We start from the raw sequence: 19136 nt of genomic DNA, 5'->3' as shown, positions 1-19136 counted from the left end.
TGTTTAGACATTTGGGAAAAGAACAACAAAACTACAGGTAACATGGCCCAACCACGCCAATAGAATAAGCTCTCAAGATCAACGGTCTAGAAGGTGTCCAAGAAACACAGACCAAGCTGCCCAGACCCAACATCCTGCTATTGTTCTTTCAATATATTATAAACAAGGTGCCCGCATGGGCAACTCAACTGGTCATAGAGGTGAAAGTTTGAAAGAATGACCAGGGATCAAGTTTCACCAGTGGCAGTGTGGGAGCAACCTCTCAAAGTGAGGGGGCTCCTGGTGCGCAGTAAGCAAATGTCTAGCCTCTGTGGTTCATGTTCAGTTGAGTTATCATAATTTACATCCTCCCAGATGCTCTGTCGGGCCGGGTGTGGGAGGCCCTTAAGGTTGGGGTTCAACCTTTTGGAAGAATATATTATAAACAAGGCAACGTACCAAACTGGGTAAAGATCAATGGTTAGATATAAATGCCAGGGAATTCACCATCAAGAAAGAACAGCTACATATAAGCATTGGCAAGTAAAACGTTAGAAGATTAGAACGAAGAGGCATCATACACTTGTAGAGATCGAAGTATGGAACAAGATGCTATTATGCACACCAGCAACAAATGCCCAGAGAAGCTAAAGAGAGGGTTGAGTTTTCACCTTTGTTATTAGTAACATGAAAAAAGAACAAGAAAGGAGGCAAAACAGTATTCATGTATGAGTTACATTATGAGGTTTCAGATTGTGATGACAATGATGATATATTAGCATAGCTAGCTTGCACAACGAAATAATCCCAGAGCCGCTGTGCAAAAATCTTTACAAGTAGATACAACTCGAACCAAGTACATTGTACAAGTGAGTAACAAAGAATCTAAAGATACCCATCCCTCTTGTCTTGCTCATCTGCCTCCTTGTTAGCGGCTTGAACCGATTTGAACCAAAGAAATCCCTGGATTTAACATTCTTTTCAACCAAATTATCTATGCATTTGTGCTCATGTAGCTTCAATAAAACCTAAGCTAGATTGTCACATTTGTTTTTTCATGGATTGACATGGGAAAAGGGATACAACTTTCCAGACATTTATCATACCATTCATACATTCCAACTTTTTAAAATTTGATCATTTGAAAGATTAACAGAACCAACTAAACTAAAAGGCAAAACTAGGAACACAAAAATTTTGCAGAAACCCATTAGCAAGGTCACAAGGATAACTAGAGAAAATGAAAGACTTACAGAAGTGGGAATGCCTGTGAAAACAAAGAACCCAAGTAGAGGAGCATAAAATGCACTATCGGGGCTCACAACTCCAAAAACGGGTTTTTGATTCACATACTCAAAAATCGAACCGATCTGCACAAAAAACCAATTCAAGAATCCATCAAGGCGCAATCTTTTTGCGAAATTCATCAAATACACAGAGAATTGATTCAAGAAGAAGGCTTACAGCAGCAATGGCAGTGATAGCTGAGGCCAGAAGATACACATAGAAGGGAACCTCAAAGCTGGAAGAATCTTTCTGGGACTCATTTCTGGCCCACGGGGGCGGCTCTTCTGACCCGGGTTTGGCCCAAGAGGGAACTGAAGGGTCTTCTTCTCCTTCTTTGCTTGTGTTCTTAGCAGAGCCCTCTGTGACGGCCAAAACTCTAAACCTCCTTTGACTGTGGGAAGAGCTTCTCTTCTTGGGTGTGGTGAAATGGAGAGAATTGGGTTTGGTTGAAGAACAATGGAGTGGTGAATGTGAGGTCGGGCAGCAGAGAGATAGTGTGGCTAGCGTCGCCATGGCTATTGCTTTTGAGTTTTGGCCCTAAAGGAACCAATGGCTGATGTTGGCTCACTCGCAAAATCTAGTGGAGATAAATCGACTACATAGACTGTCATTACTCATTAAACACCCACGTAATTGGGGTATTTGTCTAAATCATTCTGGTGTGGCCGTATTGACTCTTTATATTTCACTAGATTGAGAAAGTAATTATGAACGCACTATAACAGATTTAGTAGGATTTTAAAAATTATATTAAAAAAGGTTCTGGCCTTGTTTGGTAAAAAATTGTCCTATAGGTCAATTTTGGCTTATTTGACCACTATTAATTGTTTAATTTAGTTAAAATATCAATATAAATGTTTGATTAATTAGTTTTTTACAATTCCAAAAGGCTAAAATTCAAAAAGCTACACCAAGCAACTTTTTCAATTAGCTTTTTGAGAAAAGAAATTATATCAAACAGCTATCAACTAATAGCTAATTTACCAAATACTTTTCCACAATCAGCTAATGTTATCAACTATTTTATACTCTCTAATTAACACAATCAGCTAACAGCTAACAACCATTTTACCAAACAGGACCTTTGTATTTAAAATTATTACTCCGTAATTATTTACTTGTTTTATTTTTCATTATCACATTAAAAAGATCAATCATACTTTTATAAATTTTTAAAGACTTTTATAATTTTTAAAATTCAGACAATATTTAATTAATTTTTTTTTAAAAAGTCGGATAATATTGAATTAAGACTTTCTCTTTAAAAAATTATGTGGTCATTTGATTTTTCTCATGACTTAAAAAATAAAATAATTAGGTCTCAGCTTGTCAAGTAGCAAGGTGAGGACCATTATGCATGACAAAAAAGAAATGGACTTTTGCAAGTAGACTTGCAAGTTTCAACTGACAAAAGCCTAAGTAGAATTAAATGTATATAAAATCTGCACCCCTGGGTGTGAATATCTTCGGATTATGCTCATATGGGAGAAGAAACTTTTAAATCTTACTCCATCAATTTTATTTTTTAGTATAACAGACTCTGATAAGCTAGTTTTTTTTTTTATGTGAGTCTCAATACAAGTAGTTTACATCAAGGTTTTATGTGTAGGAGTAGAAAATAAGAGTATACATAACATTTTTCATGAAAGAATGATTATGACATTACTTATTTTAAAAATATCTATGTGGGTTGTGATTTTTGTACATATTGCAAGAAAAATGATAATCGAACTTTTAGTGGTAAGTTTTGAAAAAATTGTCAAATAATCTCTTAAACTTTACACAATAGAATAATTAGGCCCCTCAACTTTTAAAAAGTGAAATTAAACCCTCAAAATTATTAAGCCCCGTCTAATAAATATAATTTACTGATAATCTCCGGTAAAAGTATGTTGTTGACTACCGTTGATTGCTATTGACCAACATGACCAGAACTATTCGTCTTTTCCTGAAGAAGGCGAACAGAATCGATTGCCTTCTCCAGGAGAAGGCGACCAAACACTCGAAGAAGGCATATAGACTGGTCGCTTTTTTTGGGAGAAGGCGATCAAAACTGTTGACCTTATCCAGAGAAGGCAACCAGATCCTGAAGAATACGACCATAAATGGTTGCGGGAACTACGATCGTTGATTTTAGATTACTGGAGTTTGTCAAAATTTTGCACATAACAATAGTGATCGGCTACGATAGGTCTATAATTAGTTGGTGGGCTTCAATGCACGAAAATTGATTTTGAGTTTTGCTTGTCATTACAAAAAAAAAAACAAAAAAAAAACAAAAAAAAAACAAAACAAAACAAAACAAAAAACAAAACAAAACAAAACGTAACCAACACGAGATTACGAGAACTGGATACCGGACAAAAAAGACATGCAAGCTGGCTATTATGTGGGGACGTGCATCAACCCCACATTTGTTCCCTGTTTTTTTTTTTTTTTGAAAGAAAGTCATAACATTAATTCATCAAGTCCGTAGACAAAGCATTACAAAGGAAAGGTGGCGGAATAGAAAGCCACTCGGAGCAACCAGAACTAGAAACGGCATATCTAGCTATAGCATGAGCTACACCGTTCGTTGATCGCTTTACAAAGGATAAAAACACATGCGAAAAGTCGCACAATACGTTTTTAATATCACTAAGGATTACATGGAAAGAGGATTCTCCTATACTCGATTTGAGACTGTTGACCACTTGAAGAGAATCCGTCTCAACGCTGACTTTATTCAAGTTTAGTTCTTTAATCCAGCTCAGTGCTTCCCTGATCGCAGTAGCTTCAGCTTCCCTGGGTGAGAAAACACCATCCCATTGAATTCCTCTAGCTGCTACAAAAGTGCCGTGTTCGTCTCTGATGACGCACCCAAAGCCCATCTTGCCGTTGATTGAGTCTATCGCTGCATCGACATTTAGTTTGTGAAAACCTTCCTGTGGTTTTGACCATTTAGGTTGCACAGTAGTCGACTCCTCATTAACTGGTAAGGATGGTAAGGCTGCTTCTCTCCAATCCTGCAGATACTTCGAAGCTTTAAAGACAATGGTCTCTGCACTTTGAATCCTCTTGTTGTTCCAGATCTTGTCGTTTCTTTGCCTCCAAATTTCCCAGCAACACACGATCACTGTGCATAATTGATCCCTAGGCAAAGATGATGATAGAAAGATGAACCATTCCTGGACAGATGAGAAATGAGCAGAGTTCGGTTGGCACCCAAGAATACTCCAGCATTGTCGAGCATGAATACAATCCACAAACAAATGCCATGCAGATTCCGTCTCTTGGTCACATAAAAGGCAGCACTCTCCACAATTAACTCTCTTGGATATTAGAAGATCCTTGGTTGGTAGACAGTTAGTGCATAACTGCCAAATGAAGATTTTAATTTTGGGTGGAATTTTGAGAGTCCAAATAAGAGTCCACTTCATTCTATCTTCTGCCCTTAATTCACCATTCAAAACTTTGTAGCAGCTTCTCACAGTAAAAACCCCATCATCATTCGGATTCCAGATTAGCTTGTCCTCTGTCTGGTGTTTTCCCAGCGGAATTTTTTGAATAAGATCTGCATCTCTTGTATCAAAGATCTCTCTAATAGTTTCCATGTCCCAGTAGCAACTATCAGAGGTTTTTAGGACGTCCACAGTTGCATTGTCCAGAAAAGGGTACGGGAAAGAAACAATCTGTGGATTATCGGTATCAGGCAGCCAATTGTCACCCCAAATCTTGATCTGATCTCCTTTACCCACTCTCCACCTGCTGTGTTTTCTGAGGACCTCCTGAGTTTCTAATAAACTACTCCAAATATAGGATTGGTTAGAACATTTTTTTGCGTCAAGAAAAGTTGAAGTGGGGTAGTATCTAGCACTGTAAATCTTTGCCACTAGAGAATTAGGATACTTGATTAGCCTCCAAGCTTGCTTGCATAACATGGCAATGTTGAAGTCTCTAAGATTTCGAAAACCAAGTCCCCCCCAGTTATCCACCCCTATTACTCTAAGAATGCTACAAAATAATAATTATGAGCAACTCTAATCAAATTTATAATTTAATTTGGTAATCATATATAAAGTTTTAAATTTAAATTCCAGTGAGAATAATATATTAGAGTTGTTTTTTTTTAATATATTAAAGTTGTTTCTATGTTTGACGGTAAAAAATGATTTACCATTCTATCGAGCTTTATTTTTATGATTAATAAATTTTCTTATTTAAAAAGAAACATATCAACTTTATTCATATGAACTAATAAATTATAGGCAATTTAAACTATTTTACTTTCTTGTTATCTTTGATTTTACTTGTGATTAAAAGAATAATGATAAATAGGTCCCAGCTTGTCAAGTGGCAAGGTGAGGACCATTAATTACATGCAAGTTTGCAACTGACAAAAGCCTACGTAGAATTAAATATATATAAAATCTGCACCCATTTTGGGAGCGAATATTTTTGGAGTATTCTCATACATATGAAAGAATGACTTGTGTCATGTCATTATTTTTTAAATATCTATGTTGGTTACGATTTTTGTACATGTTGCAAGAAAAATAATTGCCAAATATTTAGGGGTAAAAATTGAAAAAATAATGTGAAATAGATTATTGAACTTTACACGATAAAATAATTAGATTAAACTTTTAAAAAGTGTAATTATTTTTTAAATTTATTGAAATCTATTAAATAAGCTTAATTTTTCAGTAACCAATAGGTTACCGATAACATTTCATGTCATTGACCGGCATTTTCTTTTTCCTAACGACGAACCCCCTTTCGACTAGTATAAGTTGCATTCTCTTAGAGCAGGCGACTAGAATTTATCGGCCTTCTCCTAAAGATGGCAACGAAAACTGTTCACCTTCTCTATGAAAAGGTGAACAAAATTGGTTGCCTTTTTCAGGAGAAGGCAAACAGATTGATCGCCTTCTTCAAGGTAAGGTGACCAAAAATTGTTGCCTTTTACACAAAGGACTAGAACATGGAAAAAATAATAAGTGAAAATGATTGTTTTCTTAAAAAATATTGTTGTTATTATTATACAATATTATATTTTGAAGGTGGCTTAAAATTGATGGAATATGGATAAAATAATAAGTAAATTATAAATAAATATAATTATATGACAATAGAATTAACTTTTACAGAGTTCATATAATTTTTTCTTCATACGAATTACTTTTTCTATATAATTTATAAATTAGTATACAATAATTGAATTTATTTAATGTACATTTTGTCTTTTTAAATGACTTCAAATTTTGCTTGTCATTAAAAAAACGTAAGCAACACGAGAACAGGACCACATGACAAAAAGACATGCAAGCTGGCTATTAACCTCACGTTTGTTCCATGTTAATGATGTTATCCACGTCTATATTACTCTTAGGAATGCTACCCATCCAGATCGTTCAATACTTTATTAATTAACATGGTTTTTCTTCTTCTTCTTTTTTTTTTTTTTTTGTTTTTTTAGCAACTAAATATAAAAATGAGTGTTATTTTAGAATACTTGTTTAACTAAAATGATAATAATTATAAACTAAAACTATACAATCAATTCAAATGGACTTAATATTCACAAGTATATAAATATATGAACCCTACAGATACACTTCGTACTCCATTAAACTTTTTTGCATTTTTTAGGATGCAAATAGCATTTCACTGTGATGAATGAAACTCATAGTCACTACTTTAAAGTATGTATTTAGTAAATTACTATGTGTAATAATTTATAAATCACACATAAAAAGTAAACTGTATTAGAAAGATCTTATACAACGAACTCAACAAAAAAAAAAAAAGTATTGATAATAATTGAATTCGTGAACCATATATGTTCCCTTTACTCGTTTTTTATGTATGTCATGTTTACTTTTTAAATACTAAATATTTCTTTTCATTTATTTTATATTATCTTAATGTACTTTAAATATATACGTTTTAGTTGTGAAAATTAAATTGAATAATATACATTAAAAATTTTAAAGTAGCAATCATACTAAAAATCATATTAGTAAAATTAAAATTTGAAATCTTTTAATATAAAAATTATACTCTACTTTCCAAGAAAAAAAAAAAGAATGAAAAGAAAGATTTATACTTTATATTATCTAGAGTATATATAATTATATTAAGTACTCCGTATAAAAGATATACGGAGTATATATTTTTTTGAGTGATCAGAAAAATTATTCTCCAAAACTTCAAGGGTCCTCATATCTCAGCTCAGGAGAACACATGTCAAATGTCGGTATATATAAGAGATTTGTTTACTTTAGATATAATCTCTATATTATGGTCGTTGAGATTCGAATATTATATTAGGATCATTTTTTTTTTTCTAAATACGGCCTATTTAACCATTAAATTAAATTTGTGTGGGCGAGTGACCAAAAAAATTGATAGTCACCTGATATGGCGATATGCATTTAAATGAGATAAATTAACCGTCTATTAAGAGTATAAATTTATAACTTTATAAATCTACCAAATGTGATGAAGTTGACTGGGTTGACCGGACTGATTTACCAGTCAAAAAACATCTGATAAAGTAATTGAGGATATTTATCCACTCTTCTTCAGTAGCTCAGTCCTTAATTCCCATTCTTCTCCGGGATCCTCCTTTCTCAATTCTCACAAACCCATTAAAATGGGATATTCGAGAGCAAAGGTTTCCGGCGCCGTGGCCGCCGTCGTCTTTCTTTGCTGCTTCCAGTTCGAGTCCCTATCTCAAGCTGCAAAGCTCGAAACTTTCCAGGTCGAGTATCGAGACTTCAATCAAAGTTTCTACAACATTTTGGATGTCAAAAACGCAACAATCAGCAATCACGCCCTGCAGATCACCCCGGACACTACCCAAGAGGAATCATATATGCTGAACCAGTCCGGTAGAATCTTCCTCAGCCAGTCCTTCAGACTCTGGGATGGCAGCGACGTAAAAACCAGAGTTGCATCTTTCAACTCTTCTTTTCTCATGAACATTTTCCCCAAGAATGGCTTCGCCGCCGAGGGGGTCACGTTCTTGATTTCTCCGAGCAAGGACCCGCCGCCGGTGAACAGCTACGGGGAGTACTTAGGCCTCACAAACGCCACCACTGATGGGAAATCCGGTAACCGTATCGTCGCCGTTGAATTTGATACTTTCAAGCAAGATTACGACCCGGACGGGAATCATGTAGGGCTTGATATAAACGGGGTTAGATCTGAAAAGGTTGAATCTTTGGAGAATCATGGGATAGTTCTCGCCCCCATCAGTAAAATAGCGAGGTACTATAATATCTGGGTGTGTTATGATGGGGTGGCTAAGGTTATAGAAGTCTACTTTGCCCAGCAGGCTAGACACGACCCAACGCCGCCGCGGCCACCGTCGCCGGTACTAAGATCGGAAATAAACCTCCGGGAGCATCTGAATCAAGAATCCTATTTCGGGTTCTCCGCTTCTACTGGGACCAAGTACCAGCTAAACTGTGTGCTGAGATGGAACTTCACAATTGATTATTTCCCGGACAGGAAGGGCTCTTTGTGGAAGATTGCGGCGGCGACGGCGGCCGCCGTGGTGGCCGCCGTCGTTGTGCTGATTCTAATAGGGAGAGGCTGGGTTTTGTGGAAGAAAAGGAGGCTGAGATCTAAATCAGCAATATTGGGTGCACTCCAGTCCTTGCCTGGAACAGCAAGAGGGTTTGAGTTCAAGGATTTGAAGAAGGCTACTAATAATTTTGATGAGAAGAACAAGCTTGGAGAAGGGGGATTTGGGGTGGTTTATAAAGGGGTTTTGGCTGGAGAGAGTTTGGAGGTTGCAGTGAAGTTTTTCTCAAGAGATAGCATCAAACAAGAGGATGATTTCTTGGCTGAGCTTACCATCATTAATCGCCTCCGCCATAAGCATCTTGTCAAGCTTCTTGGTACATTTTCTTTCACTCATGTTAAATTCCCTCTCCTCATCATCATCTTCATTTAACAATCATCAAATCCCCTTGTTATTATAGCTTGAATTACACCTGTTTTGATGATTCTGTTTCTTGCTAGTGCAAAGTGATCATTGTTGTGTGTATATATATGTATCCATAATCAAATTACAACAACCTTAACCTGCAAACTGTAAACTTGTGAAGATTGCACCGCACTTACTCTATGATTGCACTGCACCCGGATACGATTGCACCCCAAGGTCTATAGTAATGCAATCCTTCACAAATTCGTAATTCGCAGGTTAAGGTTTGGTTCTCACGTGACTATATATATATATATATATATATATATATATATATATATATATATATAATCAGATGAGAACTAATCTTAACCTGTGAACTTCAAACTTGTGTAGGATTGCATCGCACTTACAACATGATTGCACTGCACCCGAAAGTCCGTAGCAATGCAATCATGTAGTAATTATAGTGCAATCCTTCACAAATTTACAATTCGCAAGTTAAGGTTGGTTCTCACACACACACACACACACACACACACACATATATATATATATATATATATATATATATATATAGTGAATTGTTGAGTATGTCTCATATGTACGGAACAGAGCAGAGCCGATCGGCATCTGTAGTATAGTACAAGGGTATTTTTGTACAAGTACATATTTAGGGTCACAATCTTGTCAGACTACATAAATCTTGTTTTCTTTACTTTCTGTCATTGTTGTTGCTTTTTTGTTCTTGTTAATCTCAAAATGAACAATCCTGAAAACTAGCAGAAGAATTCAATAGAGAGAATCCAATCCAATTGTAGTGAAAGAAATGTGTGCTTTTCTAGCCATGCTTGCATAGTTTGGTGTGTGTGTACAAGGAGGATTGTGAAGCAATAATAAAGTAAACATGTGAGTATATAATGTATGTATGTTTGTGACAGGATGGTGCCACAATAAGCATGGGAAGTTGCTTCTGGTGTATGAGTACTTGCCTAATGGGAGTTTGGATAAGCATCTGTTCTCAAAGTCAGGGAGAGATCCTCTCAGCTGGAACCTCAGATACAAGATTGTATCCGGGGTCGCCTCGGCCTTGCACTATCTGCACAACGAGTACGAGCAGAAAGTGGTGCACCGCGACCTCAAGCCAAGCAACATCATGCTCGACTCCAGCTTCAACGCCCGCCTCGGCGACTTTGGCCTGGCACGGGCGCTAGAGAACGAGAGATCCTCCTACTCTGAGACCGCGGGAGTGACGGGCACAATAGGCTACATTGCGCCCGAGTGTTTCCACACCGGAAAGGCCACTCAACAATCTGATGTCTACGCGTTTGGGGCGGTCGTGCTGGAAGTAGTGTGTGGCAAGCGGGCTGGAGCCTCGATTGGCGGTTTTCAATACTTGGTAGATTGGGTTTGGCACTTACACCGTGATGGACGGATTGTAGATGCAGTTGATGGGACACTGGGAGACGAGTATTCTGTCAGAGGAAGCTGAGAGGCTGCTGCTCCTTGGGCTGGTTTGCTCACATCCTATTGCCAACCAGAGGCCACAAACATCGGCCATAGTTCAAATGATACTAGGATTTTTACCTGTGCCACATGTTCCACCCTTCAAGCCTTCATTTGTGTGGCCTTCCATGGCTCCAACCAGCTTAGATTCTAGTATAACTGAAACCTCAACCTTTACAGGTTCTCTGGATAGCTCTGCAGTGTACACTCAATAGTTATTGCTCAGATCAGATTACTTTAAATTGAATTCCAAATGGCTTGACAGATCCAATAGTAGTAGTTGCAGTCACTCTCATTCCTTAAAAGTAGAATCTCATCTCTAATTCTATAAAGTTGCCTTGGGCTTTTGCCAAAGATACACTTTTAGGCATACCCTAAAAATATGTTATGCTTGGCATCATTTATAATTGGGTGAAAGATATTTTTGAATTTTATACGGTAAATCAATTAAGTCGTTAAATTTTAAAAAATTATAATTAAATGTATTAACTTGTCATTTTTGTGCATTTAGATCCAATAACCGAGTTATCCACCAGTAATATCCCAGTAATTAGGGTTCCAACAACTCCTTCCTCAAGAAGAAGGTAATACCAATCGCCTTTTTTCCTTTTTGAGAAAGAGGCGACACCGGTCACTTTTTCCCGTGACGTGACGACCAAAATTAATTGTGGTTATTGGATATTGAAGACAATATAAGAAGGGTAATAACTGGGAATTGAAATGTAGACATTTATTACTTGTGCCAAAACAAACCCTAATGCAAGGAGAAACATGAATATGTTCTTGAAAGCTAAAAGAAAAAGAGACAATGCAAGATAAGCAATTTATATTTAAGGTTTTGAAGAAACAGCAAGAAATTTCAGGAGGTTCAGATTCGCAATCTAAAAGATGTCTGATCGTGGAGACTTAACCTCTTCAGTAAAAGGAGACTTAACTCCTACAACACCATTGCAAAAGAAAACTACAGGATACAAATGGGAGACTGTGACAGACAGACCAAAGCTAATGAAGTCTGGTGGGGATATGATATGAGGCAGATCTTTGGAAGATACCAAAGGTAAAGGTGAATCTCAGTACTCGAGCGATCCTAGAGATGGAAGTCCAGAGAGAAAGTCCCGACCATCAGCACCGCTAGTGTTCATCCTTTCCACCACATTCCGGCTAAGGGACTCAGCTTCTTGCTTCCCCAGTGTTTGCACATCCTCGGGTGAAAGGATTTTGATGTACCACACATTATTCACAAAAGCCCTGAAAATATTTCAGTCAGAACTCGACATGGGTAGTAGTACAAGTTCTAAAACGGCATTTACCAAAAGGTGAAAACAAGGAAGATATCTCATAAAGCTGTATAAATAAGTGTCCAGAAACTACTTACTCCCATGGGTCGTCTCCAAGAAGAAGAATATCATTCTCCCTGTCGACGAATACAAGCTGCCAGCCTGATCTTTGAGGGTCTTCAAGCAACCCTTCGATCCCATACATCTGACCCAGTTCTTGACGAAGCTCATGATAGCTGTTGAACCGGGTGATGTCCAGTGACCTCCCAACAGATCCCGATTTGTAAACCTGAATAAACAAACAGCAATACTCAACCCCAAACTAAAATGATGAGAAAAATGTAGTCCGTTGTAATAAAGATTTTTGAATTCAAGGGTAAAGACTTGACACCTTGACAAATGCACTAGTTGGGGTAAGTGGGTCAACTGGTCCTGCACTATGCATCAACTCGGAAGAGTCTTGCATGTAATCATACAGAGAATTCTGAAACCCAGAAGCCCCTAATTGCACCGAGGACATGTCTGCATCTGCATCAACTGAAGCACTAGTAGCACTTGACAAAGTGGTGGGAAGGAGGAGCCCAAGAGAGTCTACATTAGCACCGAAAATAACTTGATTTCGGGTATCAAAACCACTACTTTCCTGCTGAATAGACACATCTTTCCCAGGATAAGTTGGTGACGACGTTGAGTTGGAACAAGCACTCATTTGTCCATGAGCTTTCGGAGAAAGCATCCAGGATCTTTGAGGTGGCTGTTCATTGAGCATAGACTGACTAGTCGTCCTATTGAAATTCATAAGATTACCACTCCCTTCAGGGCATAGGGAACCCATCATACTTTGCATATTGGAAGGGGAAACCGGTGAGACAAATTTCGAGTTTGTCTCTGCAAGATCTGGTTTAGCAAATGACGGGGAAGGAATATTTGAAAGTGGTCTGTGTTGAAGGTGGTCATTTGTGATGGGGAAAGCTTCCTGGTAATTATGCTGCTGGGCCTGTTGCTCGGTCTGATTGTTGGTTTGCTGTGGTGGTTGCCTTTGTAGGCCATCCGATAAAATTCGCATCTGTGCAGGTAGCATATGTGAAGACATAGTTTGTTGGATTACTTGCTGCTGCTGCTGCTGCTGCTGTAGCAATGGATTATGGCTACCCGAAGGCTGAAGATATTGGACCGGCTGCTGAAATTGCATAAGTTGTTGTTTCAACAAATCTTCACCTCCGAGATTTTGCAGACCCGCAGCCAGCATAGCTTGATACTGCTGATTAAGATCACTTTGGAGCATCGATGGATCAACTCTCTGTGCCATCCAGGGAAACATACCAAAAGAATTAAGGTTCAAGGAACGGGGTCCTGGCTCACCACCTCCCCCTCTCAGCCATGCCATTCCATTAATCATTTCATTATTGCTGTCTGCAATAACATCATACTGAAACGATAACCATATCTAAAGAAAAACTTTGAAACAAAAAGTTTGACCAATGATTTCATCGGTTAACAGATATACATATAATTAGAAAATAGTCCTCTTTCGAACCCCCTCTCGTATGGAAAAATCAATCTGGCCAACACTTTGCCCCTTAATTGGGCCGGCCCGGTGAAAACGGGGATTAGTCTGAGTATGGTATGAGCTTAAAGGTGCCTCCTACAGTTAGGGCCTGCTCAGGACACCTCGTGGTCTGACCAAAAAAAGAAAAAAGAAAATAGTCCTCCTTTTATTGGAGGGTTGGCAAAATTTAGACGATCTAAATTTAGCTTCTCCACTATCTAATATTTTATAATGTGTATTTATCACTGTGCTGTAAGAAGAGAAATTAGGATTCGCTGATTCATCTTGTCAAGAAGGTAAAAGGGGTGCGCGAACCTTTAGTAACATAATGTACCTTGAAAAGATGAGGCTCCTGGATACCAAGGCCGTTTTTGCCTAAGGGAAAATAAGGACGGGTACATGGGAAAAGTAGTCAACGGCTCGATTTCCCATAATGATACTCTTGGTTGCCTTTCACCTGCAGTCGACTCATCCCAACCAACCTAAGAATGCAAAAGTCAGGTATAATCAGGCCATATACATTTATGATTTTGGATCATAAGAAATCAATAAAGTTTCTGAAGCGTGAGAAAGATTAAAATAAGGAATGGTAGCATTCAGTCAAAAAGAAAGTAAAAATTTCAAGTCTTTCTTTATCATGTGAAGTTCAGAAATTTAACACAATTTCCTGAAGTTGGGTGGAGAGCGTGGGGAAAGGGAAAATGAACAGCAAATAAAACTTGTCCTGGAAAATAGTTTTATGTAACATTGAAGTAAGTAGTGTAACCCTTAAATTGCTATGCATAAAACATAAATACGAAAAGAAAGCTAAATAGTCAAATAAAAAGAAAATGACGTCAAATTAAACTTCTTTACCTTGACAGACCGCCAGTGAGAATTTGGCCAGCGAGCTGGATCCAAGTCCCCAATGCCAGTAATAGTACCCATGTATCTGAGCAATGTAAGCATCTACATGTAAGATGGAGTTTTTTGGAAAATATTCACTGTAGAAGCATTTTTAAATGATAGCCTTGAAATATGAATCTGAAAAGAAATGGCTTCAATTATAACAGTAGCCAAACATATAAATAGTATTTTTATTCTATAGTTTTTGCAATCAAAAGCAACTAGCACATCAACCATGATATGGGACTCAAAATGCAAGCAGAGAAGCTTATATGTATGGCTTAAGACTGCAGAAAATTCCAACCCCCAAATCTTTGGAATGTATCATCTGAAAGAAATTAAATCTATTCCAAATTTCCAATAATATGCATGGTTTTTATTGCTTTTGTAGTAAGATGCAAATCCGCTAACTGGCCAGAGGCCACCAACTATCAGCAATTTATATCGTGGACCCTGGTCCAATACACAAAATTTGACTTCATAAGGTACAAAATTCATGTTCATAATGCACAGAATTTATGTTCATAATACACATACACGTAAACACGATATAAGGAACATGAATTATGTGCATTATGAACATGAATTTTGTGTATTATGTTTAAGTGTTTATGTGTCCTCAGCTATATAATGCACAGAATTCATGTTCATAATGCACAGAATTCATGTTCATTATATTGTGTTTATGTGTATGTGTATTATGAACATGAATTCTGTGTATTGGACCAGGGTCCACAGTGCACTGTTGATCCTAGTCCACGATATAACGATTGCCAACTATCAAGCAATGCCTACAGCACAACTAATAAGAACTCAATAAGCATAAACCAATTCTGCCCATACTTAATTGCAGATAGTAATAGTGAACAATCAAGAGAGGAAAGAAAACAACCAATATTTTAGATAGAAAACAACAAGTACCAAACAAGTAAAGTACCTACGAACGCTTGATTCTTCTGTTTCGAATAGCATCCGGAAGCGCATTCCAACAGAAACATGAGTGTGGCATATGGCTTTAATGTATTTCGAAAGTGGTATGACAAACTCAGATGGGCTAGCCCTGACATGATCATTGTGTGAATACAAACAACAAATAAATGCATAGAAATAACATAAAGTAAATTTCACTACCGTGGGTTATAGAAGACAGTAAAACAGCTATTAGTAGCAGCAGCGTGGGCGGCTGCAGCAAGCAGTCCAATGTGCATACTGTCACTTGACAGCACCGATGATGGCATTACAGTTTGTGGTCTAATGGCACGGCGAATCCCCAAAAGCAGCTGATTTTTCTCATTCCTGTCACAAAATCAATGAAAGACCATGTATCCAATAGAAAACAGAACAGACCCAAAGTTCAGACACAGTATATGCAAAATTGTAAAACATTAAAATCAAACAATGACAATAGAAATGAATACCAGATGAAAAGAACAGAATCTCCAGCAACAAGCCTTTTGGCACTTACAAACACACTCCAGCCAGTAGTCAGAAGATGCCGCTTTGGCTGCCCTGCATAATTACACAAACAAGAGTAGACCATGGCGTGAGAGAAAGAAAGTTTAGAAAGTACAAGTAAATTTGTCAGTTTTCTTATATTAATGTATTCTTTCAAATACATGCAGGAGTGATTCCTTTATTTGCTTGACATAATGGACATTATAAGATAAGTGTAATACCCAAAACTGCAAATGACACAGCACTAGATGGTAAAGGAAAAGGAATACTCTTTCCTATCATATTTAATTATATTAGAAAGACAATTTTTTAGAAACAATAAGACAACAGTCCAACAGGTGGCTAATAGCCACCACCAAACAATCACTATGAAGTAAATGAAGAACCAGGGAGAAATAGCACATAGTGAAATCTGAATTTTTACTTATAAAAAAATTAAAATTAAAATAAATGATTTCTGAATATTACTGATATTTTTTTAAAGGAAGTTGCAAAGATTCCAATTAATCAATTATAGTAGACTAGGCAATCCATAACAAGTAAACTGGACTACCATCTTGAGAATTCCTAAGCTGCAAGGATAGTAACTAGGGCTGCATCTTATTTTCCTCATATATGGTGTAGCAAAAAATTTCCAAATATACACTAAGGATCTTGTTTCCATATATATGTGTGTATATATATATATATATATATATATATATTCATCCTATTCCGTGAACAAATCATGCTATAAGTGACATAAATTCTAGGTACACCTCCTCCCAACACAAGTTACCTCGGAAAATATGCCTAAACTTCCATTCAACATCATGCAGATCCCTTGCAATGAGTTCTTGTGCAGGTGGTGTCTGTGTGAAATCCTGAAGGAAGCAATACAAAAATGAAAATGCCATCGCGCTGTTGGGAAAAAAAAAATAATGCTGTGAGAATAGGGTACTAAAGCAGTTATTACCAGGGGTGGGAAAACTTTCTCTGCAGCACGGCGAGGAACTGAGAAGCCACCATGTGTGCTAGTATCACTTGCAGTAAGTGTCTTGCAAAAGTAATTAGTAGGTTGCCTGCTTGGAATTCCCAACTCAACAGGAAGATATGCATCTTTTTGTTCTTGCTGAAAAACAGAAATAAAAAACACCAACTTTAGCCACCCACTCTAGAGAAAGAAGCCTCCTGGTAGCTAAGAATTGAAAGAGTTTTAATTAAGATGAATGAAAAGTACTGGAGTGAGGGGCTGCAATGTCATTTGAGCATACACTTCATCTGTTTCAACATCTGCCTGAAAGTCCACAAATTAACAACTCTTTATTAGGCTAAATAGAACATCAACAGCAAACCGAGCAAAGTACATTCATTTATAAGGAGCTAAGAGAGGCATCATTGAAGGAATATAATAAAACCTACATGCATTGTAACATTATGAAGTTGGCAGATTAACTGTGGAGGCAGGTTTGGGTAATTGGGTATGTGAGCATCAACTTCTTTATTAGTAGTGGCTGCAACCTGCCAGTCAATTCAGCACAGGACCATCCAGTTATATAAATTAATATAAGAACTTGTATCATCTATTCCCTACATTATTGTGAACAAGAAAGCAATGGTTAGACAAAATGGGACCTGCTCACTATGACCCTGAGGGAAATAAACCACCCGGCTCCCCACTATTGGAAGGCACACCAGAGGACCAGCACAAGCATGCCATAGCTCTGAATTCAAGCACTTATTATTTTCTCCTTTCATCATTGAAGACCAAGAAAGATCCAATCAGCACCATATATAATTTAAAAAATTCAAAACAATATCTTCTTACTAACAATCAATTTGATCAAGTCAAAGCACAAATATGATGGTGTAAACAAATACTATAATTTATAATTTAAAAAGATTAAGCTCAAAAGAAAATTTTTTTAAAAATATAAAATAAAAAAAGTGCAGAAAGACTGAAAGACTACAGAAGTAATAGTAGATAGTAGATAGTAGATACCTTCATGAGCCTGCTGACCCATCCCTGATGTTGAAAGCTTCATATTTTATCCACCTTTATCTCTATAAAATATATATAAGTATTATACTTAAAACCTTAATTATAATTATCCACTCGCAAGTCCAACTCGTCAAACCCTAAACCCTCTACCCAATTCAACACCCTCATCCCAGCCCCACATTTCATCCCCATCCTCACTTCAAACCCGAATCTAGACAGACATGCATTAATCCAAAAACCCGGGCCGGAAATCCCCAATCTCAGCTCGCAATCAGCACCGTTTAAACCCCAACCCGAAGATCAACCCAGCTCAGCCCACTTTTCCTTTTCCAAAACCTCCATGGACAAAGAAAAACAAAAAATTAAAAATAAAATTTAAAAAAAGAGTTTAAAAAAGAGAAAATCCTGGCGATGCCCTTTGGCTTTTGTTGAATGGCGGAGGCTTCGCTTAGCTCAGCTGAGCTAAACTCAGCTGAAACTCACAGCTTTTTCGTGGGCAATCGCTGTCCTCACTGACGTTTGAGGAGAGAGAAAGATAGAGAGAGAGAAAGAAAGAAAGGGGTCTCTCTTTTCTTTATAGCCCACCCGACCAAGGTCGAGCAGAGAGCAGTAGAGAGAGAGAATACGATGAGCGATGAGAGAGAAGGAGGAGAGTACAGAGGTGTTGTGGAAGAGGGGAACCTGAGGCGTCGATGAAGCCGTACGGATGATCACAGCCGTTGAATGGCGTCAGATTTGACAGGAGGCATGTGCCACCATCCTTCAGTGGTCGTTGTCAGAGTACGGACCTTCAGATATAATATTTCACATGGAAATAAAAATAATAATAATAAGAAGAAAACCAAACTAGAATTATAAAAGGGAAAGAAAGTAAATAAAGCAAGATATTTTAGTCTTTAGCCAAAGTAGTTGTACCATATGCAATATTGATTCAACACTGTTAACTGTTGCAGTCAAAATCTAACTTATAGCTACCTACCTACCTCCGTAAAACTTCTTTTTTATTTAACCTCTCTACATCATGTCATCTCGAATAGTGATTTTTAGGTAGTTTTTTAAAAAACAATAATGATATGAAGGACAGCGAATAAAGAGAGAGAAAAAAATGAGATACTTACATGAGGAGTGATTTGTCTGAAAATGTAAAGTTCGGGTAGAGAAAAAAATTATACAACACCCGCACATTTAACGCAACTAGCACGTTGAGTGGGCCGGAAAGATATACTTTTTTTTGTTATTGTCAAACTTGTTTTTTTTTCCCTCTCTTTCCTCACATCTTCTAGAATAAGGGTCAAATAG

General features: G+C 37.3%; 2 protein-coding genes and 1 pseudogene across 2 annotated transcripts; 1 reads left to right on the top strand and 2 right to left on the bottom strand.

Annotated features, from left to right (window-relative positions):
- Positions 1-623: 623 nt before the first annotated feature.
- LOC109172650 lies at positions 624-1869 on the bottom strand. Its single transcript, XM_019321852.1, has 3 exons — positions 1444-1869; positions 1233-1349; positions 624-942 (listed from the first exon to the last, which is right to left on the bottom strand). Exons 1-3 carry the CDS (start codon positions 1777-1779, stop codon positions 865-867), a joined length of 531 nt encoding a protein of 176 aa, XP_019177397.1. The 5' UTR covers positions 1780-1869; the 3' UTR covers positions 624-864.
- Positions 1870-7703: 5834 nt separating this feature from the next.
- Positions 7704-10961, top strand: LOC109172643 (annotated as a pseudogene).
- Positions 10962-11491: 530 nt separating this feature from the next.
- LOC109172641 (auxin response factor 8-like) lies at positions 11492-18480 on the bottom strand. Its single transcript, XM_019321841.1, has 14 exons — positions 17838-18480; positions 17471-17586; positions 17258-17356; positions 17076-17132; positions 16812-16967; positions 16635-16719; positions 15820-15910; positions 15533-15697; positions 15339-15461; positions 14372-14447; positions 13851-13998; positions 12359-13380; positions 12066-12256; positions 11492-11938 (listed from the first exon to the last, which is right to left on the bottom strand). The coding sequence occupies exons 1-14, from the start codon at positions 17878-17880 to the stop codon at positions 11761-11763; spliced, it is 2550 nt and encodes an 849-aa protein (XP_019177386.1). The 5' UTR covers positions 17881-18480; the 3' UTR covers positions 11492-11760.
- Positions 18481-19136: the final 656 nt, after the last annotated feature.

The sequence above is a fragment of the Ipomoea nil genome, unplaced genomic scaffold, assembly GCF_001879475.1.
Source record: "Ipomoea nil cultivar Tokyo-kokei standard unplaced genomic scaffold, Asagao_1.1 scaffold0418, whole genome shotgun sequence".
NCBI classification, from domain to species: Eukaryota; Viridiplantae; Streptophyta; class Magnoliopsida; order Solanales; family Convolvulaceae; genus Ipomoea; species Ipomoea nil.
The sequence above is the reverse complement of the archived record's forward strand: the minus strand, read 5'-3'. Positions and strand labels throughout refer to the sequence as shown.

Coding starts and splice junctions, on each gene's coding strand:
- LOC109172650 (XM_019321852.1), bottom strand. CDS start 1,779: ATGGCGACGCTAGCCACACTATCTCTCTGCTGCCCGACCTCACATTCA. Junction 1,350..1,443: donor CTATCACTGCCATTGCTGCT/GTAAGCCTTCTT, acceptor TTTTTTGTGCAG/ATCGGTTCGATTTTTGAGTA. Junction 943..1,232: donor TCACAGGCATTCCCACTTCT/GTAAGTCTTTCA, acceptor TGTTAAATCCAG/GGATTTCTTTGGTTCAAATC.
- LOC109172641 (XM_019321841.1), bottom strand. CDS start 17,880: ATGAAGCTTTCAACATCAGGGATGGGTCAGCAGGCTCATGAAG. Junction 17,357..17,470: donor CTCAGGGTCATAGTGAGCAG/GTCCCATTTTGT, acceptor ATTGACTGGCAG/GTTGCAGCCACTACTAATAA. Junction 13,999..14,371: donor CTCACTGGCGGTCTGTCAAG/GTAAAGAAGTTT, acceptor TTGCATTCTTAG/GTTGGTTGGGATGAGTCGAC.